Genomic DNA, 22,418 nt, shown 5'->3' with positions numbered 1-22,418 from the left:
TAAAGCAGGTAGCTGAACTTGTGCCAGGAAGTTGTCTTCGAATCTTCCCCCCCTCCCCTCCCCATACGCGCACATATGTCTTTTTGAATGTTTCAAGGCTGACAAGCAAAATAGCGTTGTTAAATTCTCTGAAGCAACCATACTAAAAGAACACAGCTCATTGATCGAGACATATTTGATTTGCCTTGCCCATCATGTATTGGAGATTTTTTCTTTATGACTGGAAAGTGTATTGCCATCAGAAAAGAAACGCAGAAAAGCCACGATAGACTTACCGAATGATGAGCAATTCAACCCAGACTCTCACAAAAGCTGGTAATGGGCCAAAGGCCTCCAGGATATAGGTGTAGTGACCACCAGATTTCTTAATGCATGTTCCTAGTTCAGCATAGCAGAGGGCACCTGTGAGAATTAAAGTGTGGCATCACGAGAGATATCCAGAAACACCTTTCTAAACATTAATGAGCTAAACAACAGAGCTGCTGTGATACCACAGCTACTTTGGATATATTTTAATCATTTTTTTCAAGCAATTTTGCAAGTTTTAATGAATTCAGACAGACTTGCAGTTAACCAAACTGTATATATATCCTGTTACATTTACGTATAAAGCCACGGAACAACCTATTTACTATCAACACATTTCATTACTCATCTTGATCTCTTGAAGAGGGACAACAAAACGCTGTGTCATGCCAGCTATGCAGCTCCCCACCCAGCCTGACTGCACCGCCAAGTGAAAGCCTTCTGACACGTTTTCTTGTTATCAAATGATGATCAGCTCCTTTCAGCGCCAGAGATGCCTGGCTCAGCCTCTGAAGAAAAGACCTGTGGAACTGGGGAAACCGTATTCCCGCTCCTCAGCCACAGGCGAAGCAATCGACTGGCCAAAATTTGGAAGAAGGAATTGCAGGTTAAGAATTTTCCTTAATAGCTCTCCCAACATCTTATATACAAAATTTAGGGGACGGCTTAGCCCTCGTTTTTCAACGCTGGTGCAGTGTTGCGTACTACTAATGCAATGAAAGCTCAGTTCATTTCTGCACTGCCTTAAACACAGACCACTTCATGTCTTCATAGCAGGAGGTTCACTTCATCTTTTGATGCATTTACACTGACTAAAATAAAACCCAGGTCATCTTCCTATTGCTGCATCAGTTCATGCAGAAGTGGTCCAGGCCTCTTCGGAGCAAGTGCTAGTGGCAATCCCATCAAGGAGCAGCTCTCAGAGAGCTCCTCGAGGCTGCTGCTGGCACAAGGCGCTGCCTCTGCCATTACAGAGCAGGCAAGAACTATGAGGACCTGAGGCTTTAAGCAACCTGGTCTAGTGGGAGGTGTCCCTACCCATGGCAGCGGGGTTGGAACTAAGTGATCTTTAAGGTCCCTTCCAACCCAAACTGTTCTGTGATTCTGTGGCCTGCCTGAAGCCTTCTTCACCCATGCACCGTCTGCTACTGTTGCTCAATGAGCCATCACCCAGTCATAAAGCCAGTGGATTCTCAGCTCCACGGGTGGACCGCATCAGTGGAGAAGTGTCCCACCTCTGATAAATGTAGGCAGCCCTTTTAGAAGAGTCTGACAAGGCAGATGAAAACAGTAATAAAATTTGTAAACACCGCATCACATAGAGTTAAGATCAGCATCATATATGAACTCAATTTCGGCTCTGTTCTCCACATGCTTTTATGCTGCAGCACTTTAAGATGAAAACTACAGTTGTCAAAACCACATAACATGTACACATTATGACAAATTCAATCCTTGTTCATCGACTTTGTTTGGGGCTTTGCAAGAATGTGGCAGCTTTTATCTGCTGTTCTTCATCTTACCTGAAAATATACTTAAAGGAATTCTTACAGCCACACTAAAAAAACGAAAGCTATGGATGGGTTTTCTCTTGGCAGCCTCTTCTGTTGAGGTTCAGGATGAAATGAAATTGTGTTTTGATACATGTTATACACACAGCCGCAGCAAGACCTTAAGTGGTCCTTGCATGTGATTTTACTATATGAAAAAAAAAATATGAAAAAATAACTGTAGCAGGTCCAATAAGAGAAAGAGGTAGTATCTTTTGCTGGGACAAATCGCACAGTTCTTCATACCCTGAGATCTGGAAAATGGCCTAGAAAAATCCATCTGATAAAAGAGTTTGGAGTTGTTTTTTTTGTTTTGGTGGGGTTTTTTGTACAGACTTCACTTCATAGCCAGAAAATTACTGCTATTAAAATTAAAGCCAAAAATGCAATGCTTAAGCAAATTCTGCTTTGACTAAATCAAGAGCAAGGTCTTCTGACAGGGTTACAAACTGTATCTGTGGCCTTTCTTTATAGGGGAATTTTGGTTACAGGCAGGACCTTCCACATTTGTACAACAGATCACGCTGCACGTTGTACCAACACACTTAACATTTGACCAAAATGGGTCCTTACTCGCTTGCACCGTCTGTTTGGCTTGGGTGGGCTTAGCCTTGTAAACAGCCCATGTTTCTTTTAAGCTCAGAGCCAGTTTACACAGGGTGGCATTTGCATGTTCCACCTATTAAGCAGACATGTGTTAGTCCGTGTTTGTCCTCTTTACCTCCTGCCAGAAAACAAGTCGTTTCTGTTTTAAATAAAGCCAATATTTATGTTAGTTCTTCAGCTTCTTTGAGATTAACTCATTAAGTATGTCAATGGACCCTCTGTCCTGCCGAGGCCAGAGTGGGGTTTTCCACTCTGAACGGGGGTTTTGTGTACAGAACAAATAAACTGGCATTCTTCAGAATTTAATACTCTTCAAAAATACATAAAATGAGTAAAAAAACTGTCGTGATAGGCAGGCCAGCAATAAAACTCGCATTACAAATTTGTTTCCATCACACTGCTTTTTGCAACGCAGTCTTTCAAAGCAGTATCATGAGCGAGGAACGAAGTAAAGAGCAGTAATACGAGACTGGGGAGAAGGGTTATTAGTGTTATTTCCTTGCTCCCTTTTGTGCCAATACAGCTTATGTCCGGTAGGAATTATTCCTCTCAGACCTTGCTCCAGCCTCTAGGGAACTAAGTCGAGTTGTCTAAACATTTCGCCGGTGTTCGAGGGGAGCGACCCACATCCCCGGCTGCCGGGGGCCTTACAAGCAAACCGTAAACTACCTCTAACAGGCGGAAGAAAAACACTATACATACAGCACGTTTTATGGCATGAAATGGACGTTTACTTTCCCCTTTAGGGACCCGTAAGAAACAATAATTTATGCTTCTGATCTTTACGGGGCAGGCGCCGGGGGGACAGGAGCTGCATACCTCTGTGCCCTCCACGCAACCTATCACGCAGCAAAAACCTTCTGTAGCCCTATTGGTCCTCGAGCTCCGCACTCTGCCACACTATCCAATGGCAAAATCAGGCAAACGACAGCAATAATCCACCGACCGCCCCTCTGGACCAATTAGAAACTTTTAAGGGACTTACCGAAGAGCGAGAGGATACCACACACTGTCCAGACAGTCAAGGACATGCCCACGCTGCCAGTGTTCTTCAGGATGCCTTTGGGAGAGATGAAGATGCCAGCTCCAATGATAGTGCCAATTATGATGGATATGCCCCTCAAAAGTGTCACTTTCTTCTTCAGCACAACTTTTCCCTCCTGGGCTGGCTGTCCGCTGTCCATAGAGGGCAACCTGCCATTAGTTTGCCCCTGCAAATAGTTTCCATTAGAGACGGTGGTTACAGCAGCTTTCCTAAACATGCTCCGGTGCCACCAGCACACCGACGGCAAGCAGAGGCAAAAAAAGTTTGCAGCAGAAACTCAGGGTGGTTTTTTTTTTTTCTTCTTCCTCTCTGCGTAGCCAACTACTTAGTCTCTTCCTCTGCCCTCTCTTATCTTTCCAGCTGCTCCTCCGCACAGGTAGCGAGCTCCTAGAGCGTACTGGAGCCTTCCCTGCGATCTGAGCAGTGCTGGGGAACACCTGCGCTTTCACACTGCGAGCTGGTACTGCCCTATCATTGGAAAGTAGCTCAGCTTCCGCGTGGACTTGTATTTAAGCTCTTGTCATACCAAGTTACTCCAGCTGAATGATGATGCAAATTCTCCAGGTTTGCATCAGCCATTTGAGAAACCTCTGGCATTACTCAGCATTTCTTCTTTTTTTTTTTTTTTTTTTTCCCCTTTTTTAATGGTAGGGCATGTTGCACAACTGACCTGAGGGTGGTGGGAAGAACAAAGCACTCGCAAGCAAACCGAGCCAATCAAGCTAAGCACATCACCCTCGACACCCCGAGACACACTCCCAAATTTTTTTAAAGCAAGCCAGAGCCAGGAACAAAGCCTGCCTAAACACAAAGCTCGTCAGAGCGCAAGGGGAAAAGAAATCAAACAGGATACGTCATCCCTGGGTCTAATCCAATTTCTTTCTCGAAAAAACACCTCTTAACGAAAGTTAAGTTTGCGGGGCTTAACTTCTTGTGTCGCAGTAGATCAGCCTCTCTCACATCTATGTTACTTACCTGGAAATCTCTATAGGGACCTGCACCCACCCAAAGAACACACACTACCCCCTTGTTGCCCCGAGTTGCCTAGCAACACACCCAAATCAGCCTAACGAAAAGCCAGGGTTATTTCCACAGCACAGTAATTTTCACACATGCAGCGTGTTTCGGGGATGTCGGTAAGCAGCGCTGCAACAACACTTCCCCTTAAGAAGTACTATTAACATTTATGGCCACCTGGTGTGGGTGATCTGGCAGGAGGAGGACAACACCCCAGAGCACGGGATCTCCAGCGGCTCAAGGATGAGAAAGGGGATTTTGTGTTATCATAGAGCTTCCCTGACCAGATAAACAGGCAATTAGATGCGTAAATACCTCTGTTTCACAACCCGATCATTCAAAATTCAAACCCGAGAAATGAAACTGTTAAAAAGAGAAGTATTCTCATAAAACAGAGCAAGAATCAATAGCCTTCAAGCACTTGTAACCTAATCGAGGGACAGCCTGTGCAACATATGCCAAAGGGGAAAAATCCTTCGTAGCATAAGTATTGCAGCTGCTCGTGGCTTCAGATTAGATCAGTGCAAAGAGAAATGATTACTGCAGTTACTGCTCTTATAGTTACTACTTAATTAGGACCTAGGATTGAGGGGAAAAAGAAAAAAAGATAGCAGTTACAACATTTTATCATTTGAAAAGCGGGCGCTGAGCTCAGGGCACTGCTGTGCTTTCAAATTTATGTGAGAAAGAGGAGGTCCTCCAGTATCAACACACTGCAGCTGTAAAACTTCAGTATTTTTAAAGCCTTGTTATTTTCAGTTATAACTCGCCTGTGATAATTTGCACTGAGATAAAAGAAAGCATAAAAAAAAAAAAGCTTATCTGGCTTAAGTGCACGCAGGTAAGAACCAAAGTGACTGCAGCTTTTGGCTGCACGCTGGTAGCGCTTGCCTATTTTCTGAACGCATCCTACTTCTCCCTCCATCCGCTGCTGCGCGCAGCTCAGACTCCCCTTGTCACTGCACCCTGTGCCCGACCTTGCAGGGAAGCCACTGCCCCCCCAGCCCGTGCCACAGGTGACTGCACAGACCGACCGCGGGCAGGACCTCCGCTGGTCACCGCGCAGTCCAAAGCGAGCCCATTTTCACAGCACCGGTTACATGCAAAGCCACGAGTAGGTGCTGTGCTACGCAGAATTGTTTTCCTCCGATGTAGAGTTCATACGCTGTCCCCCAATAAGACTATAACTGCCTGAAGTAAGCAACCAGATCAAATCAAACCAGGAAAAAGCGTTAACCACACAACTGGGTTGGGCTGATGACCTTTATTTTAATTTTCAAAGGCTGTTTAATGAAGAAACACATGACATCTTAAAGCATCTAATACTTTAAGGTAATCATTCTTAACTAATGCTTATCCTTCATTTGCACAGGAAGATGGTTCCAAGATCAAACCGAAAGCTCAATAACCTCCCAGACAATCCCGAGGCAGCTGTCTGCGTTCAGTAAAAACACCGGACTTCAAATTTCATTTGACCGCTAGCCAGAAGGACGCATGTTTGCCCGTTGGACATAGCTATTAACGCTCTCCCACGCAGGGAAAAGGGTGCTTGCTTTTTCTGTGGTATAGGGATAACACATGTGCAAAGCTTAGGACCACGTGAAAGTCCCCATGAAATTCCTAAGGTGGGAATTAAAAGGAAGGCTGGATGCAGAAAACTCCTTTTCCTAAATGCTGGCAGCTTGCTAGTGATCATGCTATTTGTAGCCTTCCCAGTGAGTACTGTTGCGTACACCGCTTCTCAATGCTACCCACTAAAAATAAACAAAAAAATAAGAGCACTCTTCCTCCTTCGAGTTCAAGCCTTACTTCCAACTATCAGTTCTACCCAGGATAGGGAATACTTATTTGGTGTTTGGGGACTATTTGTTATATTTTCGAAATTTGACGAGAATTCTCTATCACCCAGTCTCGAGGAGGGCACAAAGCTGGAAAAGGCCCATTACTGCCCGCTGCCCCCCATTATACAGTACACTCACAAAATCTGTTCCAATTATTTGTAGTCCACCAGCCCCTTTTGTTTGAATTATTCATCACAGAGCAAAGACCGTGGTATTGCTATGCAACTGCAACACATGATGCTCAACGTCTTTCCAGAGAGCTTTTCCGAAAGTGCAGTGCTTAACCTGCCCAACACTAAGAACAGCCCTGTTCTTCCATAAAAATCCACTCTGAAAACAGAACAAAAAGGTATAAGGTGCAATTTTCTTTAGACTGATGAAATTATTCAAAGCAATGTTTCTAAAAATGATGCTTTCAAAATAAAGCTCCAGCCTATAATGGCAGCTGGCATCGTACGTAGCCTTTTATTGTTTCTCTCTGGTTGTTTTTTTTCCCCCCAATTCACAGACATTTTCCCTTGAACAAACGTTGTAAAGCATAACCGAGATCATCACTGTGAAATGGTTTGCTTTTGAATCTCACCATCAGCCCTGAACTGCCTATCTAATGTCTGCTCAAAACAGAAATCCTTACTGGCAGAGCCCCCAAGTCCTCCTACGCCTACACCCTGCAAAAAGCCAGCCACCGTGCCGGGTGCCTGCTGCCATCGGTGGGCTCTGGTCACCAGGACCAACCGCGCTGCTGGGACCTTTCGGTGTGTATAACGTAACCTTTCTGCCAGCTGCACCGCACTGCTCCAGCAAATTAAATACTTGAGCATCACGGGGAAAAACAATACTACAGCGTTTCACAGGATGAACGTGCCTGATACAGGAGCACCCCCATTTTTCACACCAGTAGAGCTTGTGCCATATTCCCAGACACAGCTGTACCTCCAATTCCAAAGAAGCTACAATTTGGATATTTCCCCTGGGGAATGCTACAAAACACACACACACAGAGCATTCCCCTTTACGGGAACACTACAACGCACACACAGCAAAATGAAGGACCTAACATTCAAGCCTGGACTTGAGTTTCCACTTCTCAAGCCCACAAAATCTGCTTAATTTCTAGGTGTAGCGAGCATACCTCGTCAATCCTTCCAGGCATGTGTATATCAGCATATTGCATCGAGCAAATCCAGAGAGTCACAAGCCAAACCTCCAGGCCACACATTGCACACTGACTAGAGACACGGGAATCAAAAAGGAAGTATATCAAGACTGAAGAGGCGAGGAAAGCCCCAAAGTCTTTCGTGTGGGTGGCGTGGCATGAAAAAGTTGTTTAGAAAACCGAGCTGAGTCTTCTCTGTATAATGCCAAGCTGTTTGTGAGCCTCAGAAAGCAGCCCTGTAGGAAGGCGGTAGTCTGGTTTCAAATGTCAAAGGAAGGCAAAATACCTAAAAGTATTTGTTTCATGTAGATAATCTAGTATTGAAAAGTTTTGACTGGGGATTTTCTGCTCCTTTTGTAGTGTTGAGAAATACTTTGATAGCATTGAGGGGAAAAAAATAATCTAAAGTAATTTAAAAACCAAGGTGTCATTGCCAATTAAGTGAGAATAGTATCATCACAAAGCATACAAAAAATCTCAGTAGATTGGGATGGGTTTTTAAGTTATAATGCAAAACTAGAACTGTGAGAAGACAAAAACAATTTGTTATTGCCTCTACTACAGGTCAAAGCTAAAAATGGAATTACTGAGAATGTTGGGGGGAGTGTTATTTTGAAGTCAGAGACTCACAAATTACTTGCTTAATTATTTTGCATTCCACTTTGTGCCGGATACAAAGAAGATATTTAGAAGAAAAACAAAATATGAGAAGGAATGAAACACGCATGCAGCTCAGAGGATTAAAAAATAAGACAAAATCCTATAAGAAATCCAAGAGCAATTCAAATGTTATTTCTTGTATTTTCAGCGAAAAGCTTCCAACAAAATGCCTATGCAGCCAGCAAATAGAAGTCTGGTTCCAAGACGACTGCAGACAACGATAGCATTTTAGAAGGCAAATACTTCTGAAAGTTTCCTTGTCTCCAATTTGCTGATAGCTGCCAGTCAACTTTCAGATGGAAAAGAAAAAAAAAAAAGGGGGGGGAATTCCAGAAATGCCTCCTATTTTTCTCACTATTAAAGCTTTATTCCAAAAAGCATGATGATTTCGGATGACAGTTTGACACTTTAATGATTTATTTTTATTTTTTTTTAAAGCAGACAAGAATCATTAGCACCTGCTACCAAGCAAGAAAGCTCCACATGAGAGAAATCCAATTCTTACTGAAGACCTGTGTATCTGAAAACGTTACTGTGTTTTACACCATCTTATTTTTCACGTTCAGGATATATGCAGTTAGAACCTAAGCAATGCTGTACATAAATATTATTCTTGAGTTTTCTGTGTTTGCACTTCTCATCATCAGAATAAGGCAAAAATTTTCAGAGTCCCTATGTTATCGTTCCTCAGCTTTTAGATGCAAACATTGAATACCCCACAGCTTTCAAGAAATCAAGACCTCAGGGTAAATTTCTGTCAAAACTGCCTGTGCCAGATACCTGGCACAATGGTGAGATTGCTGTCGGCTTCAGGGAGTCAGGATTTTACTTGAGCTGTCTAAGGCTAGGCTGGGCATGTGAACAGAATTAATCAGTACTTCTGAAAAAAAAAAAAAATAGGATTTCTAAAAAAAAATTAATAAAAAAATCAAGATAGAGACAGACAGCACAGCGAACATTTTTTCCTAGCTTATTCTCCATTTTCCTGATGAGAATTCTTCACACTAGATAAAAAGCTTATAACGTGAAGAAATAATACAACTACCTAGATTATCAAATTTAGGCTTGGCTGTTCAATTACTCCCTGTTTGCTTTTATTGTATTTTTCATACAGTTTATACAGTATCATGTATACAAGAAACAGGATCCTGGGGCATTTGTCGACTCCTCTACTTGGCCAGGCCCTGCACTTTATGTGAATCATGTTTTTCTGCTATGAAACAAATCATTCTTTTTTTAAAAGGGCTAATGATACTTATCCCAAATCACAAGTGTGACAGACAGATTCAGCCAATGAATTCTGTTACCAACATAATCTTTCCAAAATCTTGGAAAGGGGAATGTCACAAATTTAAGCAAAGTTTTAATTTACCGACCACTCTATGTGGAAATCTTTCAGATCACTTGTCTTAATCTGAACTCCAGTTCCTTACTCTCACCTGTAACAGAAGGTCACCCTTCTTTTCTGGCAGGTTTAGCAAGCTCATTCCCCTCCAGTAGCATACAACTTAGGCTAGATGGAGCATACATTCAAAGTTATTTGATTTTTTCTGAAGCAGAAAACTACGCTCTTACCCAAGAATAATTGTAATGGGATTTTTATTTCCCTTTTCATTCCTCTCTCAATTGCCAGCCGCAGCAATAGCTGCATCTATGGATTTCTCTTTTGGTTCATTCTATGTAGCTTTTTGTCTGGAGACCAAAACAAGTCTTGGCTGCGGCCTCTTGCAGGTCACGAACGCAATAAGGTCAGGCTCCAGTCAATAAACTGCCAGGTGGTTAGGGCTTCTTTAGCATCAGCAGCAACGGTACAGCACGTGCATCGAGAGAGACGGACGGAAGAGTCTCAATCAAGGGTTGAAGCGGTGACAGAGTTTACCACAAGAAGGGATTAAACTGCAGAAAACCAAAAGCACATGTGTGCAGAAACGCTTCGCTGGTGATTGATGGTCAATCATTCACGCTGTCATCGTAAATTAGCATTGAAATGCGGTCTATGGATCCTACAGGGAATCATTTTATTGGCATCTAAATGCGCATACTATGTCTTCTTGAAGTATTAAAAACTCCATCAGAAAGAGCACTCGTTTGGAGCACTGCCAAGGCGCTTCAGCAGTTTGTGCTAGTGCAGCTCCATATATTATTCCCGCATTTCAATAGAAAGAAGGATCTTAGTGCTGAGCTCAGCCTCTGTTTCCTCTTTGAAAGCGAAGTTCCTCTTTTCTACACTCACAATATATTCTTCAGAGACACTGCCTATTCAAGCTTCGTAATTTTATCATGTTTTGTGATACTAGTAAGGAGATTATGAAGCCAATGTAAAGCAGACACACGCATTGTGTGGGCATGAGAAGGGGATCTCTCTCTTGTCTACCCCAGACTTTAACATTTTGTGTGAATCAGTTACCATGTCAGAAATCTGCCCGCTCCCTCCTCACCGCATCTGCAGGGAGGTTACAGGTTATCCAGAGCCTTAAAAGTCTCCAGGACAACAAAAAGTAGTGACATGGATTTCTAACTTCATTTCAAATTCATGCTTCACGTATAAGCTTACAAACGACCAACAGCTCAACCCCCTCCTGTGTACCAAATTCTAGCCTTTTTCCATCCCTCCCACATTTAATCTAGTCCAAAGACTAAAACAGAAAGCTCTTCTACCAAATGCCCCCACTTCTATCATAGGCTCTTTTACATCAAATCAGACACTAATTTCAGCGGTTTTTCTTCTTTGTTAGTATCTTGTTTGCACTTCAAGGAGGAGAGTTGAGAGGACTCTATAACAGAACCCTTTGAGGACTTTTGCCTTAAAAAAAAAAAAATTGATATAAGCAATACTGCTTTTCCAGAGGGTCCAGAATGCTTGCCACAGAGAGGGGTTCAATGGGACAAAAGATTCCTGCTCCTCTCCTGCATACGTTCCACTGAAATTTGGAGCCAATCCATAGAGTAGAAAATGTATATAGTCAGCTGTCTCTACAGCAAAAGCAAATCCTGCCCAGTGCATAACCTGTCACACACAGAGGGGACCTTCCCCTTAAGTATACAATCCTGAGTATATAAACATCTCCATTACGGGTACCCCATCAGCTTTATGGGCCAAAGTACAAACTGTACTCGAGTAAAAACAGTACATGAAGTTAACTATCGTCATTTTCCAGTAGCACAATATCTCCCTGTAAAAGGTACTCCTCCTGCAGACAGAAGGCTCAAAGAGGGACTACAGAAAGGTGCTGCACTGTAAGTCATGTGAACGCTTACCAGAGAATAGGTCCAAGTGCCACAGAAATTTAAATCAGGGGGCTCCCTGTATTGATTCCTATTCAAGTTACACAATGCAAGCTTTTACTTATTCTTAATTTAAACAAAAAATTGGAATAAATGTTTATTTGGAGAGGCATATAGTCTAAGCAGAGAGATGATGCTTATTGTCTGGGTATATTTTTTTATTAATAATTAACTAACTTCCATTTATTAAACCCTTTCAGAGAAACTAGGGAAAATACCCCAATTCAGTTTTCTGAAAACAACATAGATTTAAAGGGACTTCCTCAGACATGACAGTAATGAGTTTGGTACATGAGGGATATCTTGCCATTAGATATTGCTTTATTCATTTTTCATCTTTATTTCTCACCTTTTCTCTCACTAAAAGCGCACTTTCTAAATTCTGAGCTAAAGTAGGAATCATTCAGAATTTCCTCTTATTTTTCCATATTTTTCCATGCCCCTTTCCAGGGGGCAATGAACTCCCATGTCTCAGTGAATCTCGATGAATAACGTAGAACTCACTCATTGATCCAGGTACCCACCATTATCCCAGATAGTTTGGGTAAACCTACACTACGCAAAGCAGTTTAATCCAGAGATTTTTATTCTTCTGCTATGGGAATGGCTTCATTGCTCCTTTTATCATCAAGGAACAACAGAAGAGGCACTAACAGTCAAAGTACCAAAAAGTACCAACAGATCCTGTAGCCAGAGTAGAGAGTTTTTTGATGGGCTCTCCTCTTCGTACAGACAGCCTTGCTAATCTTCACAGAATGGAGGATATCACCATGAAGCACAGTGCAAAGGACTGAAAGGTCAAAGTAGTAAAGAATTTTATTTTACAGAATGTATTTCACATTATATTTCTAATATTGCTTCTCCTGACAAAAGCTATTCTGGACGCACTGGGGGACAAAATAGAAATTTATCCTCCTGACAATTACTCTGTCAGAGAACTGGAAATGAGAAATGATGCTGTGAGCCACTGTCCGTCTTCCAAACTCTCCCTTCATCTCCCCACGAAGGGTACAAAGTCCAGTTTTCCTGGAACGGTTCCTGTTCCTCTTGTCTTCTGCATGGCACGCACGTGCAACCATGTATTTTGGAACTTCTGCATCAATACAGCGGAGCCACAGTGACAGATGGCTTTCCCCAAGATTTGGGAGAGCTTTTTACATACCCTGTTTTAATTTCATCTAGTGAACTTACCCCACCCTAACATTATCTACCCACATATACGAAATCTACCTCTATAAGCTTCAGGATCTCCTAATAAGCGAATTCATCTTGTTCAATCTGAAAATGAAGTAATCTTCCCACTCCAAGAAGTGCAATGTATTATCTGCTTGGTCCATACATTTTCTTTTGATTTAAACAAACAATACAAATGCCATTTTCAATCACTTAGGCTAAAGATTGAAGCTAAAACTCCTCACCTCACGTACACCAGGGGCAGAACGTCCCCCATAACCTCTTATGCTACACTGAGCATAATAAATTCATATAACATGAAATCACAATATGCCAATATGTCTTGTCAAAGAAAGCTGCAACTCCTTGGGGTAAAAGACCCATACATTTTTATTTTCTCTCGCATGGCCTTGCATTTGCTTCCTCTTCTCCAATTCTGATAATCACTGACTTGGGAGGGTGGAGAGCAGAGAGAAAGGTGGGGAGAAAAGCCAGGAATTGTGTCAACCTCTGATTTGAAAAAGTTGTTTTCTTCTCTATTTTGGCAGTAAATTTTTGCATTAGCTTTCTTACATTCCATAACCGTAGCTATCACTGACTTGGTTTGTAAGGGGAAATTGTCAGAGTATGCAAAAGTAATTCCAAAGCTAAAAAGCAGGAGTGATTCAGCCTCTATATTCTGGATTCTCATATGTCTGTTGGCAGTTTCTGTAATTGAAGCAGCAGATTCAGAACTCAGCACCACAAAATACATAATGAGGTGTAACAGTACAAAAGTTTACTGGGTTAAAAGGAAACCTGCAACTATTTTGTTCAGCATATAAAGCCTGAAAGTAAAAAATAAAAAAATAAAAATCTGGGAACAAAATCAAATATGCATCGGTTTGTTTTTTCCTTGAAAATAAAATGTCCAGGTGCTTAGCTATCACCCAGAAAGTGAACATTTTGGCACACCAGGGAGTACGCAAGCATGAATGAAGGGACTATCATCTCCCTTCTCTGCAACCGGTTGACAGGCTACTCTCTGTGTGTATTTTAGCAGGGCCTAGGAATTGCCCTTGTCCCTGTTCAGATATGAAAAGAGCTAGCCATACCCGAGGCGTTGCTCTCAGGACTGCAAGAGAGAAAGAGCAGCCAAAATGGCAGGCAGGTACCAGCCCCACTCCAGCACGATCAGCACAGAATTAAAAAAATCCCTCTATTTCAGTGGCCACCTTGTAGCGTAGCCTATCAACTTCAGGTTCAGAATCTGCCCCTACATAGACTTTGACCTATTGGCAACATCTATCAAGTTAAGAAACAGATGCTTCTTTCCTCTAGAGAAGACAGATGTGCAATTTAAACGTCTTGGTAACCAAAATCTCTTTCCTACCTAGCTGCCAGTCAGCTTTGCACAGTAACCTGATAACATGAAGTGCAGTACAACATCTCTGGTATTTAAAAATTAAGATGCTGGTTACATTTATGCTCAGTACTTAACTTTATCTGCATGGCTTTTCTGCTTCCATACTCCTCTTCTGATTTGAAATTACAGAAATTTATCTGCATTCAGGGCTCCTCAATATATTCCTTTTGGTTCTTTTTCTGTTCATCAGAAGGATATTTGCATCTTCTAGAGTCTGACAGCGTCCTGAAGAGCAAAACATTATAAACAGATTACAAGCAGTGTGCATTCAAATAAATTACATGTTTAAATGTGTCAGTTAAATTATAATGCTCAATTAGACAGCTAATTATGTTGAAAATGCAGTTGTGTGCATAAATTGATGGCCACTCCCCCAGCCTGCCTGGCTGCTTCCATTCATGTGTTGTCCCTTTAAAGTTTTGTCTTTCAAATGTCACCTGGTGTGAGGTTTACCTAAGTGCGGTTATACACTGCTTTACTGTTCCTTCATTTTAAAAAAATTATTTCAAATACAATTCAACATTCACACTGAGTTTTACTACCTGCCATCAGAATTTTCGTGGCAGTAGGATTTGTGGACCAGATTCCCAGGCTTCTCGGGGTCCCATCCCCAAAGGGCTTTCCCTCTGCTTATGTCGTCTCAGTTTCCAGGATGCTTTTTAATCATTCTCACTGTATCATTTTACAAGGAAAAAAGAAATACCTTTGAAATTAACATGCACATGTGAATTTTACAGATGACCTTTTGAGTTAACAAAGAAGCTGTGTATGAAACCGTAACTGACACATTTATATTTATAAAACGCGGTATTAAGATTTCCATTGCACTCATTAATACTAGCTAGGACCTGGAAACCAAGTAGGAAGAAGAGTCTGTCAGCATCAATTAATCAAAATTTGATTTAAGGATAATACCTTGGTATGGTAAAATACATCCTTCACACATATTCGTGATATCTCATCCCACAATCATCATGCAAAATAGAGCTTTTCAGATATATTCTCCATGTTTCACCGTTCATTCCATTTCTATAGATTTACAACATTTATTGGCAACAAATCTAACCGAAGCATTTATACACAGCAAATCCAAGCTCTCATAATTGATGAGATCTGTGAAGAGCTGAATGACTTGTTTGGTGTTTCCAGACAGTTACATATCTCATTTCTTACAATATCAAAGGAATCATCAGTAAAGTTCATCAGTATCCCTGTGTTAAAAATTTAGGCAAAATAAAGACAGTATGATACCACCAAAGAGATAAAAATAAACTCCACTCGAGCACAGCGTACAGTAGCATTTCAGGCAGTCAGCTCTTCTTTTCAGTTTTTATGTTTAGATAATAGAGAAAAATTAATGGGGGGGGGGAACCCAAACCTGACCATTTTCTTTCTTTTCTAGCATTTTGATCTTTCTTCTGGGTTGTCAGAGCTTTTATTTTAAGGTCTAAAACCGTTGTCATATAGTTTCTCCATACTGTCAAGCCTTATGAGCTATAATTGTTGGTGAAAGTGTTCTCAGTAAGCACATATTTCCTGATAATCCATTTAAGATACCTCCCCGTAAAGAAAAAACAACTGAAATAACCTCGTGTCTGTAGCTCTGGGCATATATGGTAGTAAAATCCAGCTCCTTGAGACATCTAAAATTAATCTGCATAAGTACTGCAAATGGCAATGTATGAACCTACTCCAACTTTGACAGCACGAGAGACAAAATGATTTATTGTACTACTTTTTTCTTTTTTTTTTTAATTTATTACCTCTACGGTCATTTGAGAGGGCGAGCCTTCATAATTATGCTCTGCTTTGTCCTTTCAGGACTTGTAGGACCTTCTCTGAAATATCTTGCCATCTGAAATCAGGGAATTCCAGGGTATGTTTTTTGTGGCACATGCTACAAATTATTAAATTCCACTTTGGAACTAAAAACCTGTTTAAGTCTCTTTTCAAAAATGGCATTAAAATCCACACATCAATTTCTGACATGTCATTTTGAACCATGGTACAACAGACTATTTGAAATATATAGAAGCAGGGTTAGTATTTATCATTTGGTCCTAGGTCTCTGAGCAGTACCAGTCTGCCAGCCAAAGAGTCTGAGAGTGACACCGAGAGGGCTAGAAACTGCTTAGAGGTTTTCAAATGTTCTTATGACTGTCACTAAGCTCACTGCTCCACAACAGATTGAAAAATGCGAGAGGTTTTCCAGCTGAAGTCACGTGTGTGTTAAAGAGGATTAACATGAACAGCCAACTAGCAAATACCGGTTTCTTTCTTTCCATTTTTTTAATCCTCCTTTCTTTCTATTCTGCAATAAAACCTTTTTTTTTTTATCCTATTCTATATATTTCCCTCCTTTTGGAATAATGCATAAAGGAAGCTGGAAGTATTTAACAGATGCATCTAGCACAATGAAATTCTGTGCTACAGACTCTGAGGATGCAGACTGCGTAGTAAATCTCACTCGAAGCAGAGAGTACTAAATCACAGAACCGCTGGAACAACTCAGGGGCACAACTGTTCATTTACACAATTTGGTTGTTGCGCACTTATCTCTGCATTCTCTCCCATCCCCAGTGTGCGTATATCAACAAAACCTGTTCGGTCAGAAAAACCCCTTTGGCTTAGCTTCCAAGGCCATTGCAAACAGAAGTACAAGAGAAACGCTTTGGGTGAATCACACTAAAAAGCAGCCTTCAGAGTGACACACCTCCACCAAGGCACAACGCAGCACCTCTGCTTTGGGACATGGTGCAGCCTCGTCCCACCAGCTGGCCAGCTTTCACCTTCATCTACATCTCCAAAACATTAATGACATCACGGTTTGGCCCAATTGTAGAATTACTGTTCACACGCAGTAAGTTGGCTGAGTATGGCAAGAAAATTGGAAAAACAAACATTGTAACTAATGTATCTCACCGGTTTTCCAGGTTTGGATAATTTAATCAATTAGTTACATACTTCTTCATGTTGAAAGCCTTTCTGTGATAACCTGACATGTTCCCTTGGTGCGCTCCCAACTAAAAGTTACGGGAAAGAAAAAACACAAAGTCTTTTTCTAGCAGAAAAAAGTGAGAATAGAGGTCTGTGGTTAGTACCGAGTCAGTATAATTCACCTTTCTCTTCTAGGAACATTTCTTTTCACAACAAAGTAGTCATTCCTGTTACCTCATTAACTGCTGTATACCACCAGCTCAATGCCACCACCACAGCAGTTCTCCACGGTTCCCCAACAAACACCATCCGCCTGCAGGCCACGAAGCGTCGACTACAGCTCCAGTCCCGAGGTTTCTTGACACAAAAGTTGCATCTGAATTATCACCATTTGAATTGCCAGAACACATCTCCACCATGAGTTTGCATAAGCCCTTTTCAGACATACTTCAACTCTGGAGAGAAAAAAGTTGTTTTCTTTATTTTTGCTTTAATTTTTTTCTTTTGTTTTAGACCACCCACTCATATTAAAAAAAAACAAACCACAACAACAACAAAAAAATAAAGACAAAAGACCAGATTGTGCTCCTTAAATTCCCTGCTTTCAGATTAGAGGGAAGTTTTCTAAGATGTGTTTTTCAACAACTTTCAGGAAAACGTATGAAAAAAGAAAAAACACCAACCAATCTCATTCTTCACTGATTTCTATCCTAGGATTTATTTTTTTTCCACTAACGATGTTGAATATCATTCACAAAGCAATTTGACATCTGCATGCACTTAAACTATGAACATCTCAACATTTCCCTTTTAAATTCCTCAGGAAGTAGTGGTCAAATTTAAATGCCAAAGATGAGGAAGATAAATTTCTGAATGGGACCTCTGAGAGACAGGTTATAGCACATTGTAACTATTACACTAAGTTTTCTCCATGTGGAAAAAAAAGCCAAAGGTAAAAGAGACCCCTGAGTCTCTTACACCATTCATTTAGGTCAGAAACCTTTGTAGTGCTTAAGTATTTCAAACTAATTCCCCCAGAAAACCTCACACAAGTAGCATTTCACATTTTCAGTAAAACTCTCTCGAAGCACAAAGCTGGCTGAGCCAGTCTGAGCTGTAGATAGGAAGAAGTGATACGTTAGTACAGTGAGAGACTGATCTCGCTAGACTTACACTTCAGTGAAATATCTTCTTCTTCTGCGCTTTTGTGAGTGAACTCAATTTGAGCCAACTCCGCTCTCAGGTATGTCTCCAAAAATGGGGTAATTTGCATGTCAGAATAAAATAAGCAGGATTTTTTCCACTGCTGTTGTGTCATTTCTTTTAATTCATATATTCTTCGCTCAGTTACCTTACACCAGAGAGTCTATCTATGTTTCAGAGCTTAATGAGCAGGTAATATACCCTTTAAGAGATACCTGTTTGCTGTGTTTAAGGCATCAACTATTGGATTGCTATTCAGTTCTCACAGAGCTCTTAAACTCCTGCTTATTCGGGTAGAGTTTTCTAGACATATAAAGCACCACTTCAGCAGACTATCAGTCATGAATTTTTTCAATATATATCCAATAGCAAATAAAAAAACCCAACCCAACATTCAGACAGATTTCATGGATCAAAATTTAGCAGATCCTCATTTTGAAGCAAATAACTTGTGTACACTGAAATTGGTAACTCTACTGTTACTCCCAGTACGTAGATTATGTGTGAAAAACAGAGAAACCAAATTAAAAAAAGGAAAAAAAATTCATCTTCATGTTCTCTTGGGAGGAGACAGGGATGAAAGTCCATAAGCAGCCTCTTGCATCCAGCTCTTCAAAAAACAAGTGAGTTGGCTGCACTACAACCTCTGTCACGAACCATCAAGAAAATGCTGAACCTTATAATATAAAACACTTCCACTGCGAAAGTAACTCTACCAGGTGGCAGCAGTAATCAGGAACACAGTAAATTTATTTATCATACTACACAAGCTGCATGAAAGAAAAAGGGAAGCAATCGTTACATTTACTTTCTGCACAGCAGTGCGGAATGAAATGCATGGCTGAGCCTATGTGATTTAACTATGCTTATTCCAGAATCTCGTCCAATGAAATTATCACTGACTAATCTCAGCATGTAACCGCAGAGATGCTGATGGCACCGATTATTTTATTTTTACACGGCTATCAAGCAATTTGTTTTGTTTTCAGTAGCAAGCAGTCCACCCTCGCTTTGTCCGTTGGGTTCAGTATAGCCCTTATTAATATGTAATCTGCTTCTACTATTTTTGGGTTTTTTTCATAACTTTCTTCATAATCCTGTGCTTGTGGCATCACTGTTTCTTTTGAAAACCATTACAGTTTAATGAATTATAAACATCAAAATGGGCTAATTTAAAGCACACGTCAGGTTTCTAACCCAAAATTGTGGTAATTTTCTCAAAACTCGCCCCATGTGAGTAACAAACAAGAGGGAATTTTTCACTCTGCTTTTGAAATGAGGAAAATAATTTATAGACTCCAATTGACTGGGGACTATGGGAGGATCCTGGGACTTCAATTTTCACCATCTGCCACTTCCCCCTTCTTGTATTCACAGCTAACATCACAAGTCCCGCTGCCTTCCCAGTGACTCCTCTGCTTAACATAAACGTGCTAAGTAGTTCTATGTATTTCAGTAGCATTTAGGCTGCAAACCGTTTAAAGGCAGGCATTAGGTCTTTAATTTACAAATGTAAATCAACCTACACAACAGAAATTCCTCAGACCACTGTGTACACAGGCACACACAGGCATCTCCTCACCCCAGGTATCCATGCTGCTGTGGCTACTCCAGTGCCACTGTGCATCCACACCGGTTCATTGCCGTGTCAGGCTTCTCTCACACGTTCATTGAGGTGGCATACATCTCTCCCATCTGTAATATAAACACATCAACAAGACTCGGTCAGTTCTCAAAACTCATCTGGACCCAATGCTATGGAAAATAAAGCCACATGGTACAACATGCGTCCTTTTCCAGCTCTACTGATGGACCAAAACCAAAGACTTCCTCATAACACATGAAGATGAGCAAGATCCACACGGCTTCACTGAAATTGTTGCGATCAGCCGTGTAAAGATGGGTGTCTACTAAAGCTCGTGTGAGCCTCTGTCTCGTTCCCCAAATATTGGATGTGCAAAAGCATCTCTTTAGATTTTCTATTCTTTTGAGAGGAATTCCGATTCTTTTGAGAGGACACTGTCTATACAAGTTTTACCATTACAACTACACCTGTTGGCGGTGGAGAGGAAAATAAATCACTTTGTCAAACCCAAAGATAGCAAAATCCTTGATGTAGAAACAGATTCCTCGACAGCTGAGTACTCCTGCAGGCTTAGGTTATGCCATTTGTCATTTTTTGTACTATGCAAATACTCTGTACCTCTGCTAGACAGTGTTATCCACCTTCACCATGTTAACATCGTGACATATGCTAACGTATGTTACCATAGCCATTCCAGTGCTGGCAAGGTCAGCACGAATTCTCAGCAACTCCGACATATTTTTTTCATTTGCGTCTTTTCTATGAGGAATAGAAATCTTGCCTGGAGAAGGTGGATTCATTACAATACTTCTCCTTTTCTTCTTTCAGGTATGGGTCATCAGAAGCAGACAGAGGTTAGACTGGGCTCATAAAAAGACACAGAACATGCAGAGCGTGCTGCAAGAACTGTCTCGTTTTCAACCCTTGCCCCGTTCTAAGTTAATATGAAAACTATGCGTGATTAATTTTTTAAAAATTGGAAAAAGTTGATGCCTGAGGCATCTCTAATCAACTTGCTGGCGAGGTACATAACAATTCTGCTGCAGTCCTGCACAGCAAATAAGCTACATAGAATTTTAATACAGCAATTACCGCCTGCCACTTCAAGATAATGATTACCTACCAACCCGTTTAAGACGCGTGTGTATGTGCATCAACAAGAGGGATAAATCGTAAGCTCCTTCAGAAGAGGAGGCAGCAAAATGAACTTTTTACCAGATCAACTACCCCATAACACTCAAGGAGGGTAAAAGGAGTCATCCAGGTGAGGTAAACTTACAGCAGAGCGTATCTGCTCCAAGGCCCCTTTACAATGTTCTAGGGTCAGATAATGGTGACATAACAACAAGAAACAGGACCACCCATCCGCATAACAACATCCAGCATTAAAGTAAAGCCAGTAGTCTGCCCAATATACTGGCAGGGACACATCATTGGGCAGAGAAAATGTTGATAACTGAGGAAACAACACTGGGAAAAGTGGAAAAGATGGTTTGGAGGGCACATCTATCACTGGAACAAGAGGAACTTGAAAGAATTGCATCATTTCCCCCTCCTGTGCTCATCTTTCTAACCTGTCCCTGAGCTCTTCTGCTTTTCAGACACATCCATATAATCCATCTGGGCCATAAAAGGCTCTCACAACAAAAGGTGGTGTAGTTCCTCTGCTTATCTAGCGTTACACAGCCCAGCTTTAAACCAAGTGCAGCCAGATGGAGAGTCAGAGGTCATTGGTTATTTTTAAGCTCCATCTCTCTAGGAAGAGCTTTTCCCATGGATTTTGAAGTTGTGTGTGTACTCTAGTGTATGTCAAGACATCATTATGCTAGATCCAATCTATGGCGAGTTTCTCTCTAGCCACACAAAAGTAACACTATGTATTATTATGACATAGCGATGGACAAAGTTTGGCAGAAAATGTTGTTTAAGGAAGAAAAATGCAAGTAGCATTGCAAAAAGCAATATCGTTACCCATACAAGCAGGGCTAGGCACAATTTGTTCATACTTGGGACTAGCAGACCCTGGGAATATAAAAGGAATCACAAAAGAAACAACTTACTGCTGCACACCTCTGCCCCAGTCAAGCAAGGGAGCAGCTAGCTTTGAAAAACAGCCCAGCTTTCTAATGAGTTTCACAATAGTGCATAGGTGTCCTCAGAAAAACAAGAGGTGACAGTGAGAAACATTCTCATGTATCAAAAAACTGCAGGGTTTTTACCCCTGTGGGTAGATGCAGAGATAATAAACCTGTTGCAGTTAGTCTCCTCTGTGTTATGTTTTTAGAGCATGAACCCAATGTGTGCACAAAGTTCTACTAAAACATCCAAGTCTTGGTACTTTATATAGGAGAGAGATATATAAATTTATATATATATATATATATATATATATATATATATATATATAACCACACTACTCTACACTACTTTAGATTAGTGGGAAGACAACGATTTGAGACGTAGACAACATGAAAATGCCTACATGAGAATTTTCACTAGAAATTTCTGAGCATGAGATTTGTCCTCCTCCTCTAGAGAACTGCAAGGAATTCCTAAAACAGAAACAGAAGGTAGAAGGTAGATTCAGAGTTTCAGAAAGACTTTTTACAGATTTTTCACATTCAATGCAATAAAGTAAATTCAGTAATT

At 41.0% G+C, this 22,418-nt stretch overlaps 1 protein-coding gene and 1 long non-coding RNA gene across 2 annotated transcripts in view; both read right to left on the bottom strand.

The window, feature by feature from the left end:
* SLC7A11 (solute carrier family 7 member 11) overlaps window positions 1-4,729 on the bottom strand; it is a 64,430-nt gene extending 59,701 nt beyond the window's left edge. Inside the window, exons 1-2 of the mRNA XM_074588941.1 lie at window positions 3,448-4,729; window positions 276-402 (exon numbers count right to left, since the gene is read on the bottom strand). Coding sequence (XP_074445042.1) covers window positions 276-402; window positions 3,448-3,724 — 404 coding nt within the window. The 5' untranslated portion in view covers window positions 3,725-4,729. The remainder of the gene's footprint in view (window positions 1-275; window positions 403-3,447) is intronic.
* A 7,922-nt stretch (window positions 4,730-12,651) lies between these two features.
* On the bottom strand, window positions 12,652-19,882 carry LOC141743753 (uncharacterized). The gene is made up of 4 exons (XR_012587190.1): window positions 19,767-19,882; window positions 17,216-17,436; window positions 14,587-14,716; window positions 12,652-14,269 (listed from the first exon to the last, which is right to left on the bottom strand). It is a non-coding gene; the product is annotated as an uncharacterized LOC141743753 (long non-coding RNA).
* Between the last annotated feature and the right edge of the window lie 2,536 nt (window positions 19,883-22,418).

The sequence above is a fragment of the Larus michahellis genome, chromosome 5 (assembly GCF_964199755.1).
Source record: "Larus michahellis chromosome 5, bLarMic1.1, whole genome shotgun sequence".
Lineage (NCBI taxonomy): Eukaryota > Metazoa > Chordata > Aves > Charadriiformes > Laridae > Larus > Larus michahellis.
Note: the sequence above shows the minus strand (reverse complement) of the source record. Positions and strands in the feature narration are given on the sequence as shown.